The 24,206-nt window shown below is 35.4% G+C and overlaps 1 protein-coding gene across 9 annotated transcripts in view; it reads left to right on the top strand.

Annotated features, from left to right (window-relative positions):
• CSNK1G3 (casein kinase 1 gamma 3) overlaps nucleotides 1–23,912 on the top strand; it is a 97,620-nt gene extending 73,708 nt beyond the window's left edge. For 3 of the 9 annotated variants that reach the window (XM_072957650.1, XM_072957642.1, XM_072957645.1), the window contains 4 exons: nucleotides 3,117–3,212; nucleotides 12,510–12,616; nucleotides 13,189–13,212; nucleotides 21,198–23,912. In XM_072957650.1, the coding sequence (XP_072813751.1) occupies nucleotides 3,117–3,212; nucleotides 12,510–12,616; nucleotides 13,189–13,212; nucleotides 21,198–21,252 (282 nt within the window). In that variant the 3' untranslated portion in view covers nucleotides 21,253–23,912. The remainder of the gene's footprint in view (nucleotides 1–3,116; nucleotides 3,213–12,509; nucleotides 12,617–13,188; nucleotides 13,213–21,197) is intronic. The other 6 variants (XM_072957653.1, XM_072957656.1, XM_072957667.1 and 3 more) reach the window with 3 other exon arrangements.
• Nucleotides 23,913–24,206: the final 294 nt, after the last annotated feature.

Below are 24,206 nucleotides of genomic sequence, written 5' to 3'. Positions count from 1 at the left end.
TTTCTGCTATTTGAAAGCTATTATTCTCCATATTGCAGAAATGCAGAAGTAAGGAAAATACATAACTTTCAAGAAGTGATTTTGTACTGAGTGACTAAGAGCTCACTCAGTCTTTAGAGTCAGTCATACCTGGATCTGACTTGACCCTGGGCAGATTACTCATTCGCTCAAAGCCTCAATTCTCATACGTAAAATAGAAATTATGCATGTTAATTCCTAGCATATAGTAAACTTTCAATAAGTCTCAACTCTCGTGGCTGGTGTTACTGTTATCATTATTACAGTAAATTCACAAATAACTACATTACAATGCAGAATAAATTCTATCATGTGAAGTACTTGAGTAAATTGCTGTGAGGATCATTGGAATATGTGGATCTATAAAGATTTTACAGCAAAGGTGGCTTTTGAGATGAGCCCTAAGAATGAATGGAGTTTTTAAAGGCAGGTGAAGGAATAAGAACATTATGGACAAAGTAAACAATAAAAAATACAAAGCAGAAGTTTAAAAGTATATTTAGTCTGAGGAGAAATAAGCACTTGGCTTGGAGCAGAAGGTATAGAAGGTTCAAGACAAGGTATAGAAGATTCTTTGAAAAGTCTGTATTTCCTGGGCAAGATAAATTGAAAGCTGTTGAAATATTTTAACAGTGTATTCAGTTTATTCTTTTTTGTATCAAGAAGCTTTATTGAAGCCATTTGGACATAAAAATGTTTGCTATCACCTTCAGTTAAACAGGGTAGAATTTTTGGTTGTAACCCTTTTTAGAGAAGAATAGTACATTATCCTTTTTCATTTTTACATCTTGTAGCCTATCAGAGTTCTGATGAGAGGTAAATAGGGAATAAAATCAAAGGAAAGAATACAACTTATTAAAAAAAATCACAAAATAGAATGATACATTTAGGGAATGTTTAACAATATTATGCTTTAAAGTATGGACAGTTTAAAAAGATTACTTCTAGAATTTTGCCTTAGATAAATTGGGACAATAAAGGGTTTAATAAAAATACAACTAGCTCTGATAAAATGCTGCATATGCAAGAGTGGAGTTTCTGTTGGATTCATCAGTTAATTTTTCAAAAATACATGGAAGAAGATCATGTTTTGTGAAGATCTCCACCTGAGCTGTTAGGTATTGTAATAAATAAAACTTCTTTTGTTGTTGAATTAAATTATAATTTAAATATTGTAGAGTTTAATTTTCTGCATGTTGCAGATGTGTCTTGCTAGCTAGATTGTGAGCTCACTGAGAGTGGGGACCATATTTTCTTCATGTAGTGCTTGTTGCACTAAAAGTAGGGAGTCTTCCCCCCCCCGCCCCCCAAGGAAATCCTTTAGGATAGCTTATATATTGAATTTGAAACCTGGATATGCAGATTGTTATCATGATAAATGTATATCTAGAAAAATTTCATTAAATATCTGAGATACAGTTAACAGTTTAAGTTGTGTGAGAAACCCATAGGTCACAATTCCAAAAGAAGAAAAAAGTTAATTCTGTAAATGACTGAAACTTTCGTAATGTTCCCAAATAACCAATTTTAGCTTAGAGTCAGTGGTTGACGTTCAGGGGATCCTGAAATTTTATAGAAAGTGTTGAGTGCATGCAAGTGTTTAGTCTATGGAGAGATTGTATAGCATTTACTGTCTTCTTAGAGAGGTCCATGACCCCCAAATGTTACCTGCTGTCCTAGGCAACACTAGACATTTGTCTCAATTGTAGCATCATTTTCATTCTTTCATCTTGTTTAGATCTGATCTCACCTAATTTATTTCACTTTAAACTATAAATATGCTAAATTCTGATGTTGTAAGTTTGGAGAATTTAATGAAAAGACATTATAGAATTATTGTAATTGTTTTGATGACCTGATTCATACCACAGAGTATGTAGTTTTTCATTGTACAGTTTAATTTAAGAAGCTTATTGCTGAAACATTTGTTCCTTTTCTCCTTGATTTCCACATCTCTTCTCCCAAAGGGTTTCCTGGCCACTGATGTGCTTAGGCTCCCTGTAGCTCATTGTACTTGGCACTTTGTGGCCAGATTTTCTTTACTTTGTTAGAAAGAAAGAAAGGAGCACTGAAATCTTTCGAATGTAATGTAATTGTGATAAGAAGCTGAGTAGTAGTATTGGGTGATGCAAAAGGCTTTGAGTTTGAATCCCTGCTGTACTCTTGGCTGTCTCTGTGACGTTAGAGGAGTTTTTAATGTCACAGTGTCCTCAGTAAAATGAGGATAAAATGCAGAACTAAACATGTAATAGAACCTTAAATATTGTATTCCTTCCCCTACTTATTAGTGCTGTGCACATTTTTGTGAAATATAGAAATTGACCCCTATTAAGCAATTACTCCTAATTCTGTTAGTAAATTATTACTAGTTTATGATTATTGCCATGAGTTTTCCAAGTCATCTAAAAGCTTCAAGAATTACCAGCCTGTTTCATGAAAATGGGTTTCTTATTTTGACCCAGATAAAAAGAGATGAAGGAAGCAAAAAGATTCATATATGAAAAATTGTCACTTAAAATAGTCATATTCTCATGATATTTTGTATAGCACTCTCACTTTTCAGAGAACTTTTCTCATTTCTCATATTATGTTTCACAATCAAAAATAGGGGACTAAGCAAGAAAAGTTTTCTAGGACCTTAATTAAGTGTATCTACTTAAGGACTATTTTTTTTCAACCTTGCCAGAAGTAGTTCCTCATCAGAAAACCACTGGGGGCCTCTATATAGTGGGTGACTTTTTAGTACATTCCATGACTTATTTGGAGTGCTTTCTTGACCATGTCATTTTTACTACCCTAGTTCGGTTAATTTCATTTGACAAAGATAAAGAGTGGAGATTGTGATATCTAAAGTCCTTTCACTTCTAAAATTCTGTGGTTCTGTTTTATTTTTATGGTTGATTATTACATAACTGTAGCAGTTTAACGGAAATCTCTCCACATTCAGTATGCAATGATAGCTGCATCTGTGACTCAGAATAGTAAGGATATTTTTAATTTCCTTTTATACATTTGTTTTCTATATAATAAGGATGAGATGTTTAACATTTTGGGTTTCTCTTCTTCCATGCATGCCACATGCATTAAATAAATGGCAGTCGGCAGACCACAGGGCAGCTTGGGACTCCCAGCAGGCAAATCCCCATCATTTGAGAGCTCACCTTGCAGCAGACAGACATGGTGGCTCGGTACAGGTATTTTCTGATTTTTGCATGAGTGATTATTTCCCAGATTTATACAACTAACCCTTTTTGGAACTCATGGCATGATTTCATATCCTAATGAAAAACTTGTTGCTGAACTCTCCATAATTCTATTCCTTTGTATTTAACCAAAAAGCAAAATTAACATGGTCTAGAAAGACCACCAGGGATACTATGATTTTGCCTTTGTTCATTTTTCCAAGTATCTACAACGATATTTAAGTAAGTCATATTCACAGCAGGTTAGAAAAACAAAGTATATTACTTGAATATGTGTTAAACTTGATTTTCCAATAATAAGCTGAGCCTTTTTTAATGCTTTTAAGAACATTTTAGTATCTTTTCCCTTTCATTGATTTTGCTTCCTTCAAACCTATGTCAATTAAGTAGATATCTAACTATTTATCCTTAGTCCTTAGAATGTACTTTATGATTAACTGGTCAAACAAACATGACCCTAATTTTTATAATGGTATATTTTGTTTGTACATGCAGAAAATATCAGATGGAGAAAATAATTTCAAAGATTTGTATTTATTAAATATTTCCTTCAATTTTCTGAGTATTTACAAAAATGTAAAACAGTTCCTCATTTTTTCGATGTGTTTCTTTTTTTCCCCTTTTCTGTACACTTAGAGATAGGTACTATATTCTGCCTTCATGTGTCCCCTAAATTTTAATCTTTTATATGTATTAGAGAAGTAGAGAAAGATTACTGAGCCTCTTATTTCTTTTAAAATGTCAATTCAAGGTAATGTGAATGCTTGGTTTAAAGTAATTGACATGATAAATGTATCTCAGTCCATTTTTATTTAGAACCGATTTTTAAATTTTTAATTTTTTTTCCTCCACATGTTCCCACTTGAATAATTTTATTTTACCAAATTTGCATTTTTCTTAGCATATATACTTAATCTGAATTTATGCTTGGATTTTATTCTTTCTTGATTTGTATTCTAAAAGTCAATTCTTAGTTAAATCTTACAAGTTATCATGTTTTCCCAACATTAAATTTTAGAGGTAATTTAAATTACATAACCAGATATTTTCATAGAACTTTGTAGTCTATGGAACTTTCAATCATGTAGTACATGTGAACTATTTGAACAGCACCATAAAAGTCTAGAGTGAGGGTTTCAGAGGCAGGGGTTCCTGAAGTGTAAAAAAAGAAAACAAAAAAAAAAAACTGTGACCCAAATTAATAGTTAATTGAGCAAACTATGTTTAATTTGCGTAAAGAAACTGGATTGGATATGTGTCTGTATTCGTTTACATGTTTCTAAGTGTTGTCTATTATTATAGCAAGTGTGTTGCTCAGTGCTCAGGGAAATCTACAATTAAGACACTATTAGAAGCTTTCCTACCACTTCTGTACCATTACCACAAATTTGTCTTCTTTATCTTCTTCTTACTCTATGGAATTTCCAAACGTGGCTCATGGGATCTCTTTGGACCATCAAAGGATGAATGAGTTTGATTATGGACTTAGCATTCCAATACTTTATGTTCTATTTTTTCACAAGTTTTCAGAAATATATTTCAGCTCTGCTCATTTCTCATCATCTCTTTAAAACTTGTCTGCCTTGTAGAGATTATATCTCTGGCTTTATTCTAATATTCAAAGAATGATTGATTTTACTTACTAAAATTCTGGTAGTACATAAGTAAAACAAAAATTTTTACACTATTTTTCATTGACTTCCTGAATATATTTTACAACATTAACTAACATCATATGATGAACATTAATGTAGTTTGACTGTCGAAAAATTTGCTGGCAGCCTAAGTTAGATCATGCCTAAGTATTACCCCACTCCAAAATATTGAATGTATTTATAATTTTTGTCCTACCCACTTCCAAAATTTGAAAAGTTGTAATATGGCACTTGTATAATTGGACTAATGAAATTGTAATTTAAAAATTAATAATAATAAGAGGAAAGGAAAGTACCTAAAATCTAAGTTAATGTGATTATTATAATAATTGAATACTATATTTGACTCTGAATGAAGAAAGGAAAACAATGCGTTCTTTCATTCTCATCATTGGATAAAGGAAGAGAAAAATCTTTTTACTAAACAAAAGTATGAGAAGAATTTGCCTTGAGGTTTTTTAGATGGTTGTTAAACCACCTGTTGGACAAAGTTTCAAGCATTGGCTTTGCAGGAGATGCAAAGACTTTATATGGCAACTTAAAAAAGTTATCCTCAAAAATACTAAGGGCATATCATCAAATAGTTTCTCAGAAAAGACATTTCCATAATATGTAGATTTCTATCTGCTAATAAAGTGTGGTATGGATTTAGGATATTCAGAAACAAAATCGGCAGTTACCCAGAACCAGCCATTTGGGCCTCAGGCATTCATTCCTCATCTGTCACTGCACTCTTTTTCATGGAACTGAGAATTGCTCTCAGTATGGCACTGCAAAGCATTCCAGGCTGGTTCTGGTTGACATGCATGATGACACCTCTTGCCGTTTTGATCTACATAAAAATCCTCAGATGGTTATTTTAGATGTGCTTTTAATAGGAACTGAACATTGGAGTCTAAAATTGAGCTCTTTGTCTTTCCTGAATTATTATTTGTATTAGATATGACATACAGTTTACCAAGTTGATTTCATTGTAGTTAACAGCATAAGCTCTGAAGTCAGATTTGAGTTCAAGTTCTGTGCCTCAGATTGAGTATTGATCAGTAAAATGGAGGTATTAATAATAGCTCTATCTCATGGTTTTATTAATAGTAGCTCTACCTCATGGTTTTGTTGAGAATTTTTTTAAGTATTTAACATAGAGGCTGGGGCTTAGGAAGTACTAAGTAGAATAATCTATTGCTTTTGCAAATTAAGAAACTTGCTGAGTATTTTTATTCATCTCCGAGAAGTGAAGTGTAGAGACAGCCAAAAGAATGCATTGTCAAATGGAATTTATCTAATTTTATTCTGTCTCTTCAGTGAAATCATGTTAATTTACTAACCAGAAGGATATAGCTATACACTTGATAAACTTTTCCCACTCAGGAAAACTAAGAATAATACTCAGATATCTAAAGACTTTATTTTGAATCTGTTCTTGGCTTGTATCTGTTTTAGAAAAGCTCCCAGAGGAATCGAGTGTGCCCCTCCCTGCTTCCCTTAGAATCATCAGTAATAAATATGGCTGGGAAGCTTAGACCTACCACTTTCAGTTCCTTGGCTTTTCATTATTCAGCAAATATATACTTAAATGCCTACTAGGTGCTCGACTCTGTGCTAGGTTCTCTGAATAAAAGGAAGAATAACAGATATGATGCCTGTTCCCATAAAACCGTGGGAAAGGCTAATGCACAGACAGTGCGATAAATGGAGAAAGTACGAGGTGCTATGAGAATGCATAGGAGAAGCAGGTTAAGATTTCCTAGAAAAAGTGGTATCTATTTATATTCTGGTTTTTTGGGGGGCAATTAGGTTTATTTATTTATTAATTTTTAGAGGAGGTACTGGGGATTGAACTGAGGACCTCGTACATGCTAAGTATTCTGTATTTTCACATGTTTTCAAAGTGAAGAATCAATAGGAGCTAGCAGCTGAAGACTGTAGAAGGGGTCTAGAGAGACGAGTGTCCCAGGCAGAGAAAACAGTCTGTGAAGGGTGTGGAGGAGAGGACGAATTGAGGGATTGAGTGCAGTTCTGTCAAGCTGGTGTGTGTTGAGAAAGGAGACTGAGAGGTGGACAGGAGGCAAGTCATGAAGGACCTCATGGGTCTTGTTATTACATTTGGACTTTAATCAAACCAACTTGATTAGATTAGTGTTCTCTGAAGATTACTTTCGCTGGAGATGAGATTGAAGGGAGACAAGTCTAAGGCAAGGACATAGCTCTCAAAAGTCCACAGCTGAGGAGAAATGATGGGCAGTGGAGAAGAAGAGAAATAAAAGGACTCGAAAGGTAATTAGAAGATAGAATTTAGTCAGGTATAGGGGCTGAAGAGAAGGAAGGACTCAGTTACGCTTTTTTGTATGTTTCTATCTGGCAAATCTGAATTTCCACAATTAGGTTTTAAACTGTACCACTGGCAGCAGATAGTGCTAGTCTCTAATTCCACTCTGGCTGAGCCTTTCTTTGTAACACAGTGCCATGGAGCTTGATGCTAACTATAAATCTGATCCTATAAAGCTGAGAGGTCATTGCAAGCAAAGGGAAGAAGACAGCTATTAAGGGCACTATTGAAGAAACTTTCACTTGGTGTGGCATACCTTCTGGTTGTCTGCAAAGCTCCTCTAGCCGAACAGCCTTGTTTGCATTTAAGGAACAATGGGACGCTGGGAAAAGGGGGGCAGAATCACAAGTAGTGAAGATATGTTATATAACCAGGCACTATTGAAGTAAAGAATATTGTTAATTGTTATAATAAGCAGTCTGATATTTTAGTCAGTATCACTTCAGAAATACAGATACAGGTTATGATGACAGAAGAAGAATTAGACAGATGTGTCTTGAAATGGTAAGAAAACACATGTAGGTAAAAGTTAGAGGAGTAATGGATGTCGTATCTCAGTCAGTTCTCCATTATGCTAATTGTTAATGCAGACCTTTCTAGCACATTTCACATAACCAGTTTCAGTTTTCTTTATCAGATCTTCGAAAACACAGAGGTACTAGCGAGGAAAAGAAACTGAGTGACTGATACAACCATATCTTTCTGTTCATAGTTTTCTGAGATACAAAAGTCTGTAAAAGAGAGGACATGGAAGGAGAGGCGTTACATGCCTTTATTACATAAATAATTTCCAGTTCCTCCTTTTTAGTTTAATTTGGGAAATTCCTTGTTTAGTTATCACTGGGGTCAGCATTACACATTTATTTTGATATTGTTTTATAGTAAAATTTATAGTAACATCTCAAAAGACTGGAATCCTCAAAGAATATAGTGCTCTGCTTAATACTTCTGTAAGTGAACATTAGATTGAGAATCAGTATTGGTTTTTCTTTGTTGATAGTCGGTGGGAATGTCTCTGTGCCTTTGGGTCATCAGTTGGAGTATTAAGAATATCAGTTATAACTCTGTAGCTTTTAGAATGTGTTAGAAAGTTGGTTTCATTTAGTACATGTGAATCCTAGCACAGGTCCAGTAAACTCCTTGGAAATTAACTCTTTTAACTATATCTTCTTTACTAGTGTGCTTTCTTATAAGTGACTTTTAGAAAAAGCTGAATGTGTAAGTAAAATATATAATCATTTAATATATCTAACGTATTTTCTGGATAGGTGAAAATCTGGTTAATATTGTGCTTCTACTGAGTACTTGGTAACGTGCTTACAAGTATTCAAAGAGAAATTAGGAAGATAGTAGTATAGCTAATGTGTTTGAATTCATTATATTTGGAAACTATATTAATTGGCCTTTTAAAATCATTGATTATGAAGATACCATGTGTTATCTTTGTACTCAAGTCTATGAGAATGACTTCTTTTGAAATTAGATTGGGCAGGCAGCCAGTAAGTGAAAACCACCATTTTTCTCCCACACTTAACTGCAAGCTGTTTCCCCACCCTCTTCCCTTCAACTCTGATATACTGATAGTAAACTGTAGCCTAGTTGCCTTTTTTTTTAACCTCTTAAAATAAGATTTGCACTGTTTTTTTTTTTTTGTTTTTTTGTCATAGTGGGAATAACAGAAAATTTCTTTAAGAATGAGAAAACAAGAATTCTGTAAAACACCTGATTTTTTTTTTTGAAATGTCAAACCTCAAAGCATCTGTGATTTTAGATATAGTTTCATTAAGGAAATTAGACTGATAAATACTAATATTTCACAGACTCTTATGTTCTAGTTTGAGTTATAATTCTAGAAATGTCACCTAAATGGAATCATTCTTCACAATTTGGCTTACAGAAATAATTTGTAATGTGTGTGTTTGATTGATTGATTACTTTTGGTTTCCAAAAATATATTCATGCATTATTTATAACATTATTTCTTTATTTCTTCTTGTAAAATCCATTGGTAAAAAGACCAGTACTTTAAGTGGGAATAATTTTAATGCCATGATACACTCGAAAGTCACTGGTATTAAGTGGATCAGCTTCACAGAACTGTGTTACCACATTCTCTTCTGACCCTGGGACATTGGCCTTTACTCACAGGATTAGGGAATCTGGGAAGCCCAGGAAAAATTACATTAAAAAATTGCATGAAGTCAGACTTTATTTCCTTTTGATTTGATTCTGATCAACCAGATATAATGGAATTTGAAACATTTCACTAAAATAAAGTTTATTAAAGTCAGGTATGATTTTGTGTGAAGTGAAGTAAATCAACTATATAATTATAATACATATATAGTTACTGTTGATGGAAATTTAGAGTACCTGAAGTTCAAATTTTCATGCTGCTTAAAGTAAGGGAAGACACATTAGAGAGGCTTCTTATAAGCGAAGGGGGTTCCTGCCAACTATGTAGGGCCATTGAACAAAAGGGCAAAAAGAAACCTATTGAATATTATGTTAAGGAAAACAATGGAAATTGTTTAGTGAACTGTTTCGATTATCCGCATCCACTTTGCTAGTTAAAGGTGGTGGAGAATATAAGAGTTTGAGGTAAGAATTCTGCTTTCTAGCTTCCTTCCAATTCAGTGTAGGGGCTCTGACATTTTAAAAATGAAAAATAAAGAATCAAATTATATTCAGTAATTAGAAGTATTTTTGAATGTTTTCAGAAAAAGGGAAAAATAAAGAGAACAAATTGACACAGAACTCAATAGAATGACAAAAAAGAGGCAGCGAGTGCCCTGGAAGTGGAGAGGATGACTAGGACATAGGGACTAAGACACAGGAGTATTTCCCCCCTTGGGCTGCCTCTAAAGACAATCAAGGCAGTTGTGTGTTTTCGGCTGTAGGTACAAATGCAGTGTTCGTTTCTAAGTATTTGTTCTATGTAGGATATAGGAAACTGAACCTCCATAATTCATGAATTAATCTAGATATGTTGATTGATTTCTGGTTATTTTCCTTGTACTGGGGGGAGAGAGCCTCCTCCACACTAAACTATTAAGTCACAGGGCAGGGATGTTTGTTTGTCTTGTCTGCTGTGGTATTCCAAGTTCCTGAAACAGTGCCTGGCATGTTGTAGCCTCTTAATTAATTAATTAAGTAAGTAAGTTCTAGAAATATAGGTCTCTGTAAATGGTAGTCTTAAGTCTAGTAGTCAGCTGTCAACTCTGATACTTAGGTCTTTGATAAAAGAGGTCAGAAAGGGAAAGCATCAAAAATAATTCTTCGATTTTGAACCTAGAGGTCTGGGAAGAGGGTAGGGCTTGCCTTAATAGAAGTAGGAACTATAGGAAAAGTAACAGATTTTAGAGAGAGTATGGTAAATTTGGTTTTGGAAATACTGAGTGAGGAGCCAAACTTGGTCTAGCTAACTGATGATGTATCTGAGTGGTTAGGCTTAGAGAATCCTTCACATAGAAGTGATAGCTGAAGCTGTACTTACAGGTCAAGCTGATAGTAATAATGATGGCCACCATTTGTTGAGCTCTTACTATATGCCAGTCACTGTGTTTTATACATTAATTTCATTTCATCCTCATGTCAACCTTGTTAAATAGTAAATAACCTGTTTCCGATTTCGTAGTTGAGAACACTGAGGTTTAGCAAAGTAACGTGTCTTTCCCAGGATCTCGTAGCTGGTAAGTGGTAGAACTAAGTTTTGAATCTAGACCTGTCTTACTCCGAAGATAACAGCTGATACTAAGTGAGAGAGAGATGTGCAGCGAAATGAAGACTGAACAAAGACTACTAGTATGTTTTCTAGGAATTGGTAACCTTCAAAATAACTCTCACTTGAGTGCTGATGTAGGGACAGAGTATAGATTGGAAGGAGTTAAGGGAAATATGAAGAATCTTGTAAAAATGGAAGTGGTAAGTTAAGATGATTGTTTTCAAGAAGTTTGGGGAAAGCAAGAGATCAGACAGTAAGGCGGCTTAGTAGGACCAAGAGAACTTGAGAGAATTTGGGAGTTTTGTTACGGTTTTTATCTTGCTTGAAGATTACATACATACATGCATGTATTCATTTATTTCAGCAAATATTTATTGAGTGCCTGTTCTGTGCCAGGCAGAGTGGGGAGATATATCAGGGAACAGTACAAGGCTCTTGCTGTTACGGGGCTTAATTTTAATGGAGGTGGAGGTGGGTATCAAGAAACACATCAATCAGTCAATCAATTAATCAGAAGAACATCAACCTGGATGAATGTTATACAAAGAATTAAAAGTGAAGTATAACGAAGTGTGTCTGCATGGAAGCTTTAGATTGTATATTGGAGAAGTCCCGTCTCAGAGATGTTCTCTGAGAATCTGTCAATAAGCAGGAAGAGAATTCCAGGCAGTGAGAGTAGATCATGCCAAGGCCTGAAGGTGGAAATAACTTGACATACTGGGTGAGGGCTAGTGAGCAAGGTGGGATAGAGAGGTAGGCAGGATTCAGATCTTGAGGGTCTTTGTAAACTGGGGTAAAGAGTATGGATCTTTATTCAAAAAGAAACCAAGAAGTCGACACTTGAAGAGTTTTAAGCAGAGAGTTATGTATTATCTAATTTACATCTTAAAAGGAGTACCCTGATTGTTGTGTGGACAATACATTAATGGAGGGTGGATCCAAGTATAAGCAGACCAGTTAATAGGTTTTTGCTCTTCTTTACTCAAGAGATAATGGTGGCCTAGACTGCGGTTCTAGTAGTCATAGAGTGGGGAAGACCAGTTGGGTTGGGGTGTGGGTCAGGAGAGGATTTAACAGGATCTGCTGATGGTTTAAGTCAAAGAGAGGAATAACAATGACTCCTGGATTTGGGGCTTCATCAACTGGGGGAATTAATGGGCAGCATGACAGGGAGACCTGATCATGGTTACAGATTGAAATGAAGGATCCATTGGGAAGAGCAGTATTGAAGTTTGCAAAGGAAGTAATTCATGATGTAGCAAGGTACCAAAGGAGATGGGCACACAAGATGGAACTGATTGAGTTAGCCCTAAAAACCAGAGGACAGAAGACAGAAATTTCAAGATGAAAAGGAAGGAAGTTGAAAAGCAAATATTGGATGAGCTTATGTTTAATAAAATGTAGAGTAATTAATATATTCAGTTATGAACAACTACATGCTAATTGTTTTGTGTTTCTCATATTAACTTTCTAATTTAAATACTTTATGTTTATCATTGTATAACCTATTCCTTTGTGTGTGCTTGTGTATTTGTGTGTATATATATATATATATGTATTTTTTTCTTTTCTTTTTTTTTCAGGTTGTAAGTTCCACAAATGGAGAGTTAAACACAGATGACCCTACTGCAGGACGTTCAAATGCACCCATCACAGCCCCTACGGAAGTAGAAGTGATGGATGAAACCAAGTATGTCTTGGTTTGGCTTGTCTTAGTAACTTTTTTCTTAAACTGTGCATGTTCGAGATTTATAGTCATGTGCAATTATTTCAGGAAATTTTTTCAAGGAATAGGTGCATGCAAAAACAAGTGGTATGTTTAATTATTTTAATCACTAAGTATAAAACAGTGCAATTTCAGTAAGTAGTTTAATAATGCAAAAATAATTCTTTTAGAACTGTGCTTAAATTCTTATTTAGAGTTAACAACATATTTTTAGCTTTTTATTTTTAGGAATTTTGATGCATGAAAGTTACTGCTACACCATAGATGCTCTTTTTTTTCTGGAAGCATAAGAATAAATAATTATTCATTTTGTAGTATGCTGCATGCATTAATACTAGTTTTAAATTGGTTTTTTGGTAAATGTAAATTGTAATAATTCCGCTTGGAAAAATACTTAGCATGAAAAACAATGTGATAATTTCAATGTGGGCAGTTTCTGATGATCTCTCTCTCTCTCTCTCTCTCTCTCTCTCTCTCTCTCTCTCTTTTTCCTTCTATTTTCTTCTTTTTTTTTGTTTTTTGTTTTTTGTGTATAGCTGCCAGAAAGTGTTGAACATGTGGTGAGTTCTTAAGTGTAGGCAGGCAGAAATAGCTCCGTTGACTGTAATTTCAAAGCTTTAGCACCATTTTGTGTTTCTTAAAAACAAACCTTTCAACATAGAAATTGTAATTGGTAAAAGTGTCCAAAAGTACTTGATATCATTTACATGAGCTATGAAAAGCAAGAAATAATTGTTGGAGGAGCTCTTTTGTCTGCTGCCACTTTTTTGCTTCACGTGACATAGATCTGGGGCACTGTTTTATCGAGTAGATGATACACCAGTCCTGCTTGTGCTTGTGCGTTTGTTTTGTAACACAAGGCTTTATTTGCTATTTTAAATTGAAAGACAAGTTTTTGAGTTAAGATTTCTTTTTTCCTGTTTGTAGCTGTTAAATACACAAAGCAGACCTCCCTGCACCTCTGCGATAGTTTCACTAAAACATTTCACTTGCTAATTATATTGCCATCGAATACACATGGTTATATGCATTGATAAAGTTCATGATATAGTGAGTGTTAAAAAAAAATCCTCATCTAAACAGTTCCTGTTAATTACAGATATTATGAAAAATAATATTCTTATCTGTTGAAATAATGTTGAACTTAAACTATTTTCTGATATTTGCGTTTAGTTATAATGCTCGATTTATTATGTTTCTCTCAATTTTAGGACAAAGTTTGAGTCAGCCTTGGAGTGAATGAAGAAAGTTGTTTAGACTAGTAAATTATGGGATATTCAACTCATATCCAAAAAGAACCTTACATACTTTCCAAAACAATGCTCATTTGGCGGCTGCAAGATGAGGAAACTTTTATGGATATTTGTTTTCAAAGAGTAATGATCAAGTCTCCATCCTGATCAGTTTGATTGTGAAATTTATTCACAATATAACTTAGTTTAGTGGGTTTCAGGATGTAACGAGTCAGCTACATGCTTGTGTATTTTTACGTCAGAAATAAAAACAACAGTTAATGTGTGCTTGTGCCATCCTGGGAACTAAGCGCAGTTAGAGAAATAGGGCGGCCTGTGGCAGATAAGGATGCATGTGTCTTTTGCAATTAAACATAGATTGTATGATCCTACGCCTGCCACTGTTCATTACCTTCTTCAGGCTTGTTTCTTCTTCTGTAAAATAAGGCTAATAATATCTGCCTCGTAGGTTGTTAAAAAAATTAAGCGTCACTAGTATTTTGTCTGGGACGTGGCAGGTACCCAGTTGCTATGATCTCCCTTATTTGCGTCTCCAATTCCGGCTGCCAATGACCGTTCTCATCTGTGTTCTTCCCAGACGTGTGCTCCTTCCATCAGTGTTTCATATTTTCACTTCCATACCTACAGTCTTCACTGAAACTGGCTCTTCTGTGTTTGCATCCTCTTCGAGCCCTGCTTTCAATCAAATCTATTATTTTCCCATGTATTCATTCAACAGTGACAGTGCTTGGATTTCAGAAATACGTGGTACTATGCTTGCCTAAAGTAGATCACACACCAGCCGGGATAATTGCAGTCATATTAGCATTTATCAACGTATGATAAATACTATGAAAAAGGTATGAAAAACCCATTAGAGCTTGTAAAGAAAAGCACTACTTACTGACAAGATGATCAGAGAATGCTTTGTGGGGGTGGCTTTGAAGAATGGCAGAATAATTTATTTAGTTGAGATGGGCGTGAATATGTCTGTGGTTTGGGTTTCTATCTGTAGTGTTGGTAGATGAGAATTAAGGGAGTGGCGAGAGGCTGTTCCTGAAGAAAGCTTTCTCTTTTTCCTAGAGCATCAGGCCCGGATCACTCGGCATGGCACCAGGCCTCTCACGCCTTTCATGCCTCTCATGCTCTGGCCCCTGCCTGTCTCTCCCAGCCTCGTGTTCCATTATGAATTCTATATTCTGTTGGTTCCGTAAGCCTGCCGCTGATATGTTATTCTCTTTATCTGTCTCCCACTTCATGAAACTTCTTGGATTTCTTAAAAACAAGGCCCTTTTTATCTTAAGAGCCCCAAAGCCTCAATAAATTTTACTAAATAATTGAAAATAATGTGGTGTAGTCATACAGTGAACTATCAGCTGACAGTATAATAAAATGGAACTGGAAACATGATGCTAAATGAAGGAAGCCAGACATAAAAGGCCATATATTACATGATTCCATTTATATGAAATGTCCAGAATAAGCAAATCTATAGAGATGGAAAATAGACAGTGATTACCTAGGGCAGAGAAGGGGAGGGTGGGAGTGACTGCTGAGAAGTGATGTGGTTTCTTTAAGGGGCAAAGGAAATATTTTGGAGTTAGATAGCGGTGAAGGCTGCAGAACTCTTTGACTATATTAAAAACCACTGAATTGTACACTTTAAAAGGGGAACTTTATGATACGTGAATTGTATCTTAATAAAGCAGTTACTTGGCTAGCGGTCTGTGATTTCAGTGAAGCTTTATTCCAGGTGGGTTACAGAAATCCTCAGCACTTCCATACTCTTCGCTAGTTAAAAAGTCTTTTTAAATACACAGCATTTTGTCTTTTCTTTAATCAGGGTTATTGCAACATTCTTACACATTTATTACTGCATTCCTCATACCCTCTTAATCTGTGACTAAGAAATGTGAGCGTGATTTCTTTCCCTAAGTTGCATCTAATTCTTCTCTTCTCTCTTCCATCATTTTATAGGTAGCTAGGGACCTGGTTAGAATTCTTTTTCAGAATTTATCTGCTATTTTCCTTTTTTTCTGCTTGCCTATGATTGGCAGAGATCTCTCCCCTCACTGTCTCATTAACTAGGATGTATTCCACAATTGAGATTTTAGAATCTCAAGTTTCCTAGAATAGTATCTCATGGGGTAACTGTAAGAATCTCCAAATGATGGAAGATATTCTCTTCCCCCAAGATGAAGTGGCTTCTTCATTAGCAGTGAGATTTTGCCTTACTTTTTCAGTGGAGAATTTTTTTCCAGGACTGGTGATAGAAATGATAGCGCCCTCTTCATTCCTTCCAGGAATTTAGGAAAACAAGCCTTCCTTTAAGTTTAGTTACTGAGTTTTTAAGTAGTGTGAAGTTGTCTTTGATTCTCTTTTTCCTCCCCCACTTTCCATCATTTACTGAGCAGTATTGTGTAATGTAATGATTATGAAGGTAAGTCAAGGCCCTTTTGTTCCATTAGAGAAGATAGTAAGTATGCTAGTAACTTTCACATGGTGGTTCTCAACCCTGGCTTCATATCCCAGTCACCCTGGGGAGTTTTAAAAATATTCCAGTTCTTAGGGTGCACTTTCTGAGTGGTGGGGTCTGGTTACCAATATTTTAAAAATGCTTTTCAGCTGATTCCAAGGAGCAACCATGGTTGAGCATCCTTGCTCTAAAACAAGGTGTTACAGGATTAGCACTATGGAGTTCAGAGACGAGTGTATGCACTTCTAGCTGAATGTCAGAAAGGTCTTCATGGGTCAGGATACATTTGCACTAGTTCTCAAAGATGAGTGTGATTGGCAAGGCACTTGGGGGCCAGAGAGAAGAAACTGAGCAACAATGTGGAGCAAGGAAATAATGGGGCAAGTCTGAGTTGTAACCCACTCCAGGCAGCAGTGGGGAGAGTGTGTGAATACATTAATGGGAACTGAGATAGGCTAAGTGCCCAATCTCAAAAGGCCTTTAGTAGCCAGGTGGGGAGTGGGGGAAGGATCTTACCTTTCTTAGCACAAGAAAGCTCACTGTGGGTTTTAAGCAAAGAAATGGTATAATCAGACCAAACCTTAGGAAAATTATTGAGGCTTATGTCACTTTGCATGTGGATGGTGAGGAAGAAACTGCAGGTGAGGATGGGTCTGGGGGTTCCTAGTTAGAGCAGTTATGTAGTCTTGCTCTCGGATGTAACCTCGACTTGATTTACCAAAGTTCCTCTTTTTCATAATCAAGAGATCCAGAGAAATGAAATTACATTTCAAGTATAAGTTTTAAGGGGTAAAATCCTTTGTCACTGAAAAAGCTAGATGTCATAACAGAAATTTCCCATATACTCATCAACACAGACGAGGAGAGGCAAGGTTCTGGAGTCCTAAATGGGTAGCATCTGGCAGGTACTAGCTGTCTCTCAACCAGAGGATGAACCAGTGAGTCATTGTAGGGACAGATAAGAACTTCAGATCCAGACAGCTTCAGTTTCTGGGAAGATTTTCGAGAAGGAAATATATGACATAGATCCAGCAAGAAAAGCCATATTTTAGAGGAAGAAAAAGACAATCAATAATGGGGAAATGGTGGTGTGATGTCAGTAGCAAAACCTTGGCTGTTAGCATCTCTGTTGTCTACAGAGTTTAGAACTTTGATCCATTATGACTTCCTGTTTACTCCCTAAATAGTATTTCAAGCAGCAACCTTAGTGTTCATCAGAATCGAGTCTTAACACTTATTCCCAAGGGGTTTAAGAGTAGAGATGTGACTTCCAGGCTTCTCAGCTCCCACCAAGTGGTCATGTCAGAAGCATGAACCTGGCTTGTGAGAGCATATTGGCTCACTGGAACCACATAAAGGATAGTCAAGAAAGAGCCAAGAAAAAGAGGAGAATTGACAAGAACATGATTTAAATGTCTGGTCAATGTAATCAGTTTCCCCAAGGTAGTTGTCAATGGTCTAGATCTGAGGAGACCTCACATGAGCTATGAACTAAAGAATAAGAAAATGTAGCCACTGAGCAGCAAGGAGAGGAAATGTCCTTAAAAATTTTGAAAGTGTGAATTATTTTCCAAGACCAGATAATTGAGTTTTTTGATAAAAATAACTTGTTCAAACCATCTGTGAAAACTTCTGTTTTTTTAATTTGCAGTTCTTGTTTCCAGTAACTTTTTCCCCTGTTAACGGTACCTAGTGAAAAGTTCATGGTTTCTTATACATTTGCCTGCTCTCGTATAAACTGATGACGTGGTGTCCACTCACTGTCTCCAGTGCTCAGCTCACTGTGTCCAGGACGAGGCCTCACTGGAAGTGGAGAAGCAGGAAGGTGGTCTGTCAGATGCATCTAGACAGCAGTGCTTTGCGAGATTCAGGCTCCTTTAATAATTTGGTGCACATTATTTCTCTCCAGAAAAGCCTCCACAGGCACTAACGTTAGCATTTTGTAAGGTTGCTCTAGGGTTTGTGGCCCGTGGGTAAGAACTCTAGCTTTAGAACATGCTTTAGGATTTTGACTAGGCTCTTACTCTATGAATTAGTTTCACTGATGAGGCAAATCATTCATTTATCCAATAGATATTAAATGAGTACCAACTTTATGCCCGTTTATGGGATGTATCTGTGACCAAGATATTAAGAAATTTACATCCTATGTGGAGGTGGATAATAAGTAAAAAAATAAATTCAGGTTAGTATTGGCAACTGAGAGGAAAATTAAACAATCATGTGTCAGTATGGCCGTGTGGGAGAAAGTGTTTTAGACTGAGTGCTCAGGGCAATTGAGATGAGATCTAATTTCTTAATCATGAAAACTATAAATCAGCTGTTTCAGTAATGACTTTTAAGAAATCAGCTGCAAGATTAATATCAATTTCCTTCTTAATTTCTGTAAGTATATGGTACTTTGGGAGCACCTCTGCTCTAGTTGGATGCATTCATAATGTATAAAGCAATGCTGCCCTCTGGTGGTCATCAGTTTAACGGCATGCTAGCTTTACTTAGCAACTCTATTTCAAGGGTGTACCCTTTTTAGCGGCTTTTCTTAAAAATGGATGCCTTTTTTAGATTGCTTTTGAATTTAAAGGTTCTCTACAATTATAATGCATTTTAATATCTTATTTAAGCTTAAGTAAATGCTTGGGGTGGTTTTCTTTATTCAATAATATTTACACAATGGAAGGAATGATTACCTAGGAAATGGGAAGAACTCAACTCTCAGAACTGAAAGCAGATTAATGATATTGGAAAAATGAAACAGACAAGATGAATTGCTAATACAAGTGTGGAAAATCTGAGACTTGAACTTGTTCATCCAAACATCATTAAATTCCCCATTCCAAAAGGCTTACATACCTTACAACACTTTTTCAGTAGAAAACTTTTTAAAAGAATGTGCTTTGGAATTTGAAAAGACAAATGATATTACATACCACTAGTGAACATTGTTAGTGAAACTTTATGTTAAACAATAAATTACCATTGAAATATGACCATAGTCTTAAGTTTAATATTCTAAATATTTGATCTCTTTTGTCTAAAAACCAATATTGTAACATTCTATTTTTTGCAACATGGATATTTTCTAGCTCTTTTCTAAATCTTTTATTGAAAGCTTTTTGGAATAATGATTTTTATCTCATAGTCATTTTTGTTTTCCTTTTTAATTTTAGAAAATATATATAACAGATTTGAGAAAGTATTAGGCACCTGACAGTTACGAAAAATTTAACTTGCTTTTCTAAACCCAGGAAAAATGTATTGTGCCTAGAGTCTTCTTTTACAGTGGTTTCTCTTTTTAAGGCCCTTGATTGGGTAATTTATTTCTGTTCTTGTAGTCACCTCAATAAGAGTAAAACTCATACAGATTGATAATTGGACATATTTCTTGTTGAATCTTTATCAGCTGATACATACAATTTTGAATTATTCACATTCCATTGTCTAGTCATTGTGTGCTATTTGAGTGCACTTAAAAAATGCAGTTGTGTAATTTGGTTTTGAATGCCCCATAGTGATTTTATAATCATGGCATAAATCACAATAAATGGTCTGAAATTATTTTTGACTAAGGATAATGTGAGTGGAGAGAGTATATAATTTAGCTGGACAGTGTGGATTTTTGTTTACATTTAGTTCACGGAAAGATATAAAAACTACATAGCCATTATTTCATCTTCCATGACCTTTTGCTGAATGGGACACTTTGAAGCTATGTGGTCTCTTATGCTTAGCTAGAGAATATGAATATCCTTTTATGAAGGTGGGCTGGTAAGAATTACAGGAACATCTTTGTAAAGACTTCAGTGGAAAAGAAAAAGGAGCCTCTCTGTATGTGGGACTTGTCATCTTGATATTCTCATAGATTGATAGCCAGGCCTTTATTTGAAGGAATGCTAGACTTTTACAATATATATGTGAATGTGTGTGTATTTGTTTTGTTTGCTGCTGATCAGTGATTCTCATTTAACTTTCAGTTCATACCAGCCTCAGCATTGCTGTACAGGTGTTGCATCTTCTCACGAATAGGAGAATTTACTGTGAGAAAATCTAGTTCTTGCAGGGATCATATCTAGATTTTTTTCACCTAGGAATAAAAATCAGATATTGCCTTAATAGACAACAGAAACTGAATCAGTTTTCAATTATAAAACGGAATCATTTTGATTATGGTATTTTAAATGTTGAGCGCAATTTCTACCTTGATTGAAATAACTTATGATAAACTTGACCTTCTTTAACCCCTAAAGAATTAAAAGTGCCACTCTTAGCATTCGTACTCTGTTTAAATGTATTTCCTCTCTTCCACTTTGTAAATATGATGGAAAATGTTGAGTATTTGAGAGATTTCTCTTTTTATTTTTGGAATTTAATGCTTAGTGGAAATAAAATCCCAATATTAGGATCATTATTGCTTTTCTAACAGTGGCTTCAACAGTCATATATAAGTAGCAGGAAAAAAGGGAAGGAATACTTAAGGTGAACTTTATAGAACAGCATGACATTGCCAGAAACTAATGAGCATCTAAAATAGAATGGAGTGGGTCATTTGGGGTTAGAACTCTATAGCTTTTCAGGAAGTCTTGGTGCAGATCCTTTTCTAAAGTTTAGTGGCTCCATTTAACGTTGCACAGAATGTCTTGCTGTTCTTAAAAGGCATGTTGACGAAACAGCTCTGCATAGTTTCACTAATGTATATGCTTCATCAGTGTGTTCACTCTTTATGTTGCACTAGCCTGTAGCTTCTTATGACCATTTAAATTAACATGATAGATTCAGCCTCACTTTATGACATCTTAGTTTTTTTTTAAATAATAAAAGGAGTATTTCCCTCCATCTGCAGGTGCTGCTGTTTTTTCAAACGAAGGAAAAGGAAAACCATACAGCGCCACAAATGACTCTGGACACAGACCGATCGTGGGGAGTTACTTACATGTTCATCTGCTGTCTTGTGATTAAAATCATCTCTGTAGTGACCACATATATTTTCAAGGACTCACTCTTAGAAACAAAAATGTCATACTTTCATACTTCATTTTGTGGTTGTCTTACATTCATATTTTTTCTAATTTAACTTTTATGGAAGCTTTAAAGTTTTGTCAAAACACGAGTGCTTTGCCCATCAGTGACTGGAATGGACCAGTGAGGAGGTTGGTATTCATGAATACAGGTCTTTAGAACATTTTTCAGAAGCTCTCCTCCTGTCGTAGAAAGCAGTACAGTATCTTAAATGTCAACCAGTTATATACCTAATCTGGTTTTTTACGAGCATAATCAAACAGGAACTTTCTCCCCAGTGGATAATGCAACAGAGAAAACAGAGCTGCCCAAATCTTAAAAAGAAGTCATCCCTCGAGAAGGTCATTACCTGTGTGACATCTGCATTGATTTCACTGTTGCTGACGGTACTGCTGTTCATGAGTCATACTAACATTCTGTCTGTGAAATCATGGTACAGCCACTGCCCAGAGGTACTGAGGAGAAAGCTCCGTGGGTTCGGCAGGTGGTAGCGGTAAAACGAGTCACAAGCAGCGTGCGAGGCACGAGCTCCGCTTTGTTGCGCCACTCTGTGAAGTACAGTGTTGCCGAAGTGGCAAAAGCGCTTATTTTTTAAAAATGAAAAATATTTGTATAATGTAACTTTATGCTTCCAGGTAATAATGTATGTTAGGCAGAGAGAAATGAATACTTTGAGGGATGAGATATGTTGGAGTTTCTTTTTTTTTTTTTTCGAAGAATACACTAAGGAGAAGGAATAAATGTGAATCTCATTGCAGTGTATGAGGTTGAAGTCTAAGGAGATCCCACTGAAACCTGCTGCTGAATGATCTCATTCTCCTTAAGCAGAAAACTTCGGATGTGCCACGCAATGGTGTCTGTTTATTAATTATTTGCTCTTTGATTAAAAAAAGGACCCCTGGCAATAAAAGCGGGGTCACTCTGTTGCCCTCTGTGCACATCAGCCTCTGGTATTCAGCTTTGCTGGTTCTCTGGAATTTTCCTATTTTTAGCATAATTTTGATGACTGAAAACTATTTGGAGAGGATGGGTCAGGTGCTTTGTCCCCATAGTCTTTTGAAGTGCCTGCATATGAACAAAGTAACGGTTCTGTACAAAAGGAAACCCATTCCGCTTTTCAAGTCTGCTTTGTTTTAAGCCATAAAGACACAGGTGTACTATTGTCACAGTCTACTTACTAGTCAGAATTTTCAAGGAGAGTTAAGGCAAAAAGGCTGACTAGAAAATTATGTTGTTCAAATCTCATATTCACTGTTCATTTCTGAAATTGTTGCTCCTTCCACGCAGCCCCTTCTTTTTGTCTTTAAGTGCATGCCTCTGGGCATGCTTATTTATTTTTATTGTCTCAAGGTAACATTTAATATGTGTAATTAAAGTAAATAAATCTACATTTTTGACTCCATTATTGCATTTACAGGAATTTAATTGTACTTTGTAATTTATTTTTCTTATTAGCCAAAAGCTGAGCGCGTTGTTTTTGATGTTAGGCGCCCACATGAATACTGCAAATCGGGACATCGTTTATCATTGTTGCTCTGAATCCTATGAATGATCTTTCTAAGTTCTTGATTTTAAAGACCTACACTCAGCCTAGAAACCATTTGCTGTATAATTTGGTCAACAGTTTCCACTTTAACTATTTGTATACTGTCATGATGTCTTAAACTGCAGGAGTTCCATGCTGAGTTTGTATTTTTGTTTGCTTTGAGTAAGGTAGATGGATGTTTTGGCCATTATAATGTGAAACCACTTCCTTCTTTACAGTATTTGACCAAATTTGTGTGTCTATGATATTTGTAAATACATGCGATATCTGTATTTCTTATCATAAGCCTGTTTAGTTTTATTCTTAGTAGGGTTTTTGGACTGTACAGTGTTTATATGATCTGAACTCCTTATACATAAGAAGGTGTGTATATTAATCCAATTATGGACTTAAAATATTTTAAAAGTATAAATACCCTTATTTGCTGCAAAGACCAGTGTGTAGACATTTGCTTTTTAGCAATATTTTTAAGTGCTCCATTTTAATGCCAAGGAATAAGTCTTTTGGCAACACAAACTGGTCAATAATAGGTAATGCAGGTATGTTCAGGTTAAGCCAACAATGTTTTGCATTTTTATGCTTCTTTTCTGTCAACACTAATGAAGTCAACATTGCCTGAATGTCTGAATAATGAAACACATCCCTGTTTAAAAGTATGTAACTGAAAAAGAAATAAAAAATAAAGGTAGTTTTTTTAAACTTGCTCTTTCCCCTTTCCTCTAATCATGGGTAAAATAATGCTACTCACTAATTGAAGATAGGAATTTAAAAATTCAGTTCATTTAATTAGTGTATGTAAAAAGTACAGCTAAAGGAATATAGTTTTGTGATTTTGATTTTGTTTGTTTTGTTGGAACCCCATTACAAAGTGTATATACCTGGAAGTATCTAAGCTTTCTTTAATGAAAAAGAAAAACTTTTTTATACTTCTCTGAACTCCTTATTAGAGCAGTTAATTAGAACTAATGCCACTAATAAACCAAGGGAAATAAACTGAATCATTTCATTCCTTTTAAAAAATGAAGTCATACTATTATGTTCACAGAAGTGAAATATTATTAATCCAGTTTTAAGTGAATGACTTTAACATCATTGCAGATGAAGAGCATATCTCTGTGACAGTATCTCACAGTTTATCATTGTGCTAGGTGCTTTAAGAGGTTTTATAAAATGGTGCTCTGCTTACGGATAGAGGCTAAAGGTGGGATAAGGCAGAGCAGCACACACTAAGCACCACCGCTCAGAAACAATAAGATCTGGAGATGAAACAACACAGGTGAAGCATGG

This window comes from Vicugna pacos, chromosome 3, assembly GCF_048564905.1.
Source record: "Vicugna pacos chromosome 3, VicPac4, whole genome shotgun sequence".
NCBI lineage: Eukaryota > Metazoa > Chordata > Mammalia > Artiodactyla > Camelidae > Vicugna > Vicugna pacos.
Note: the sequence above shows the minus strand (reverse complement) of the source record. Positions and strands in the feature narration are given on the sequence as shown.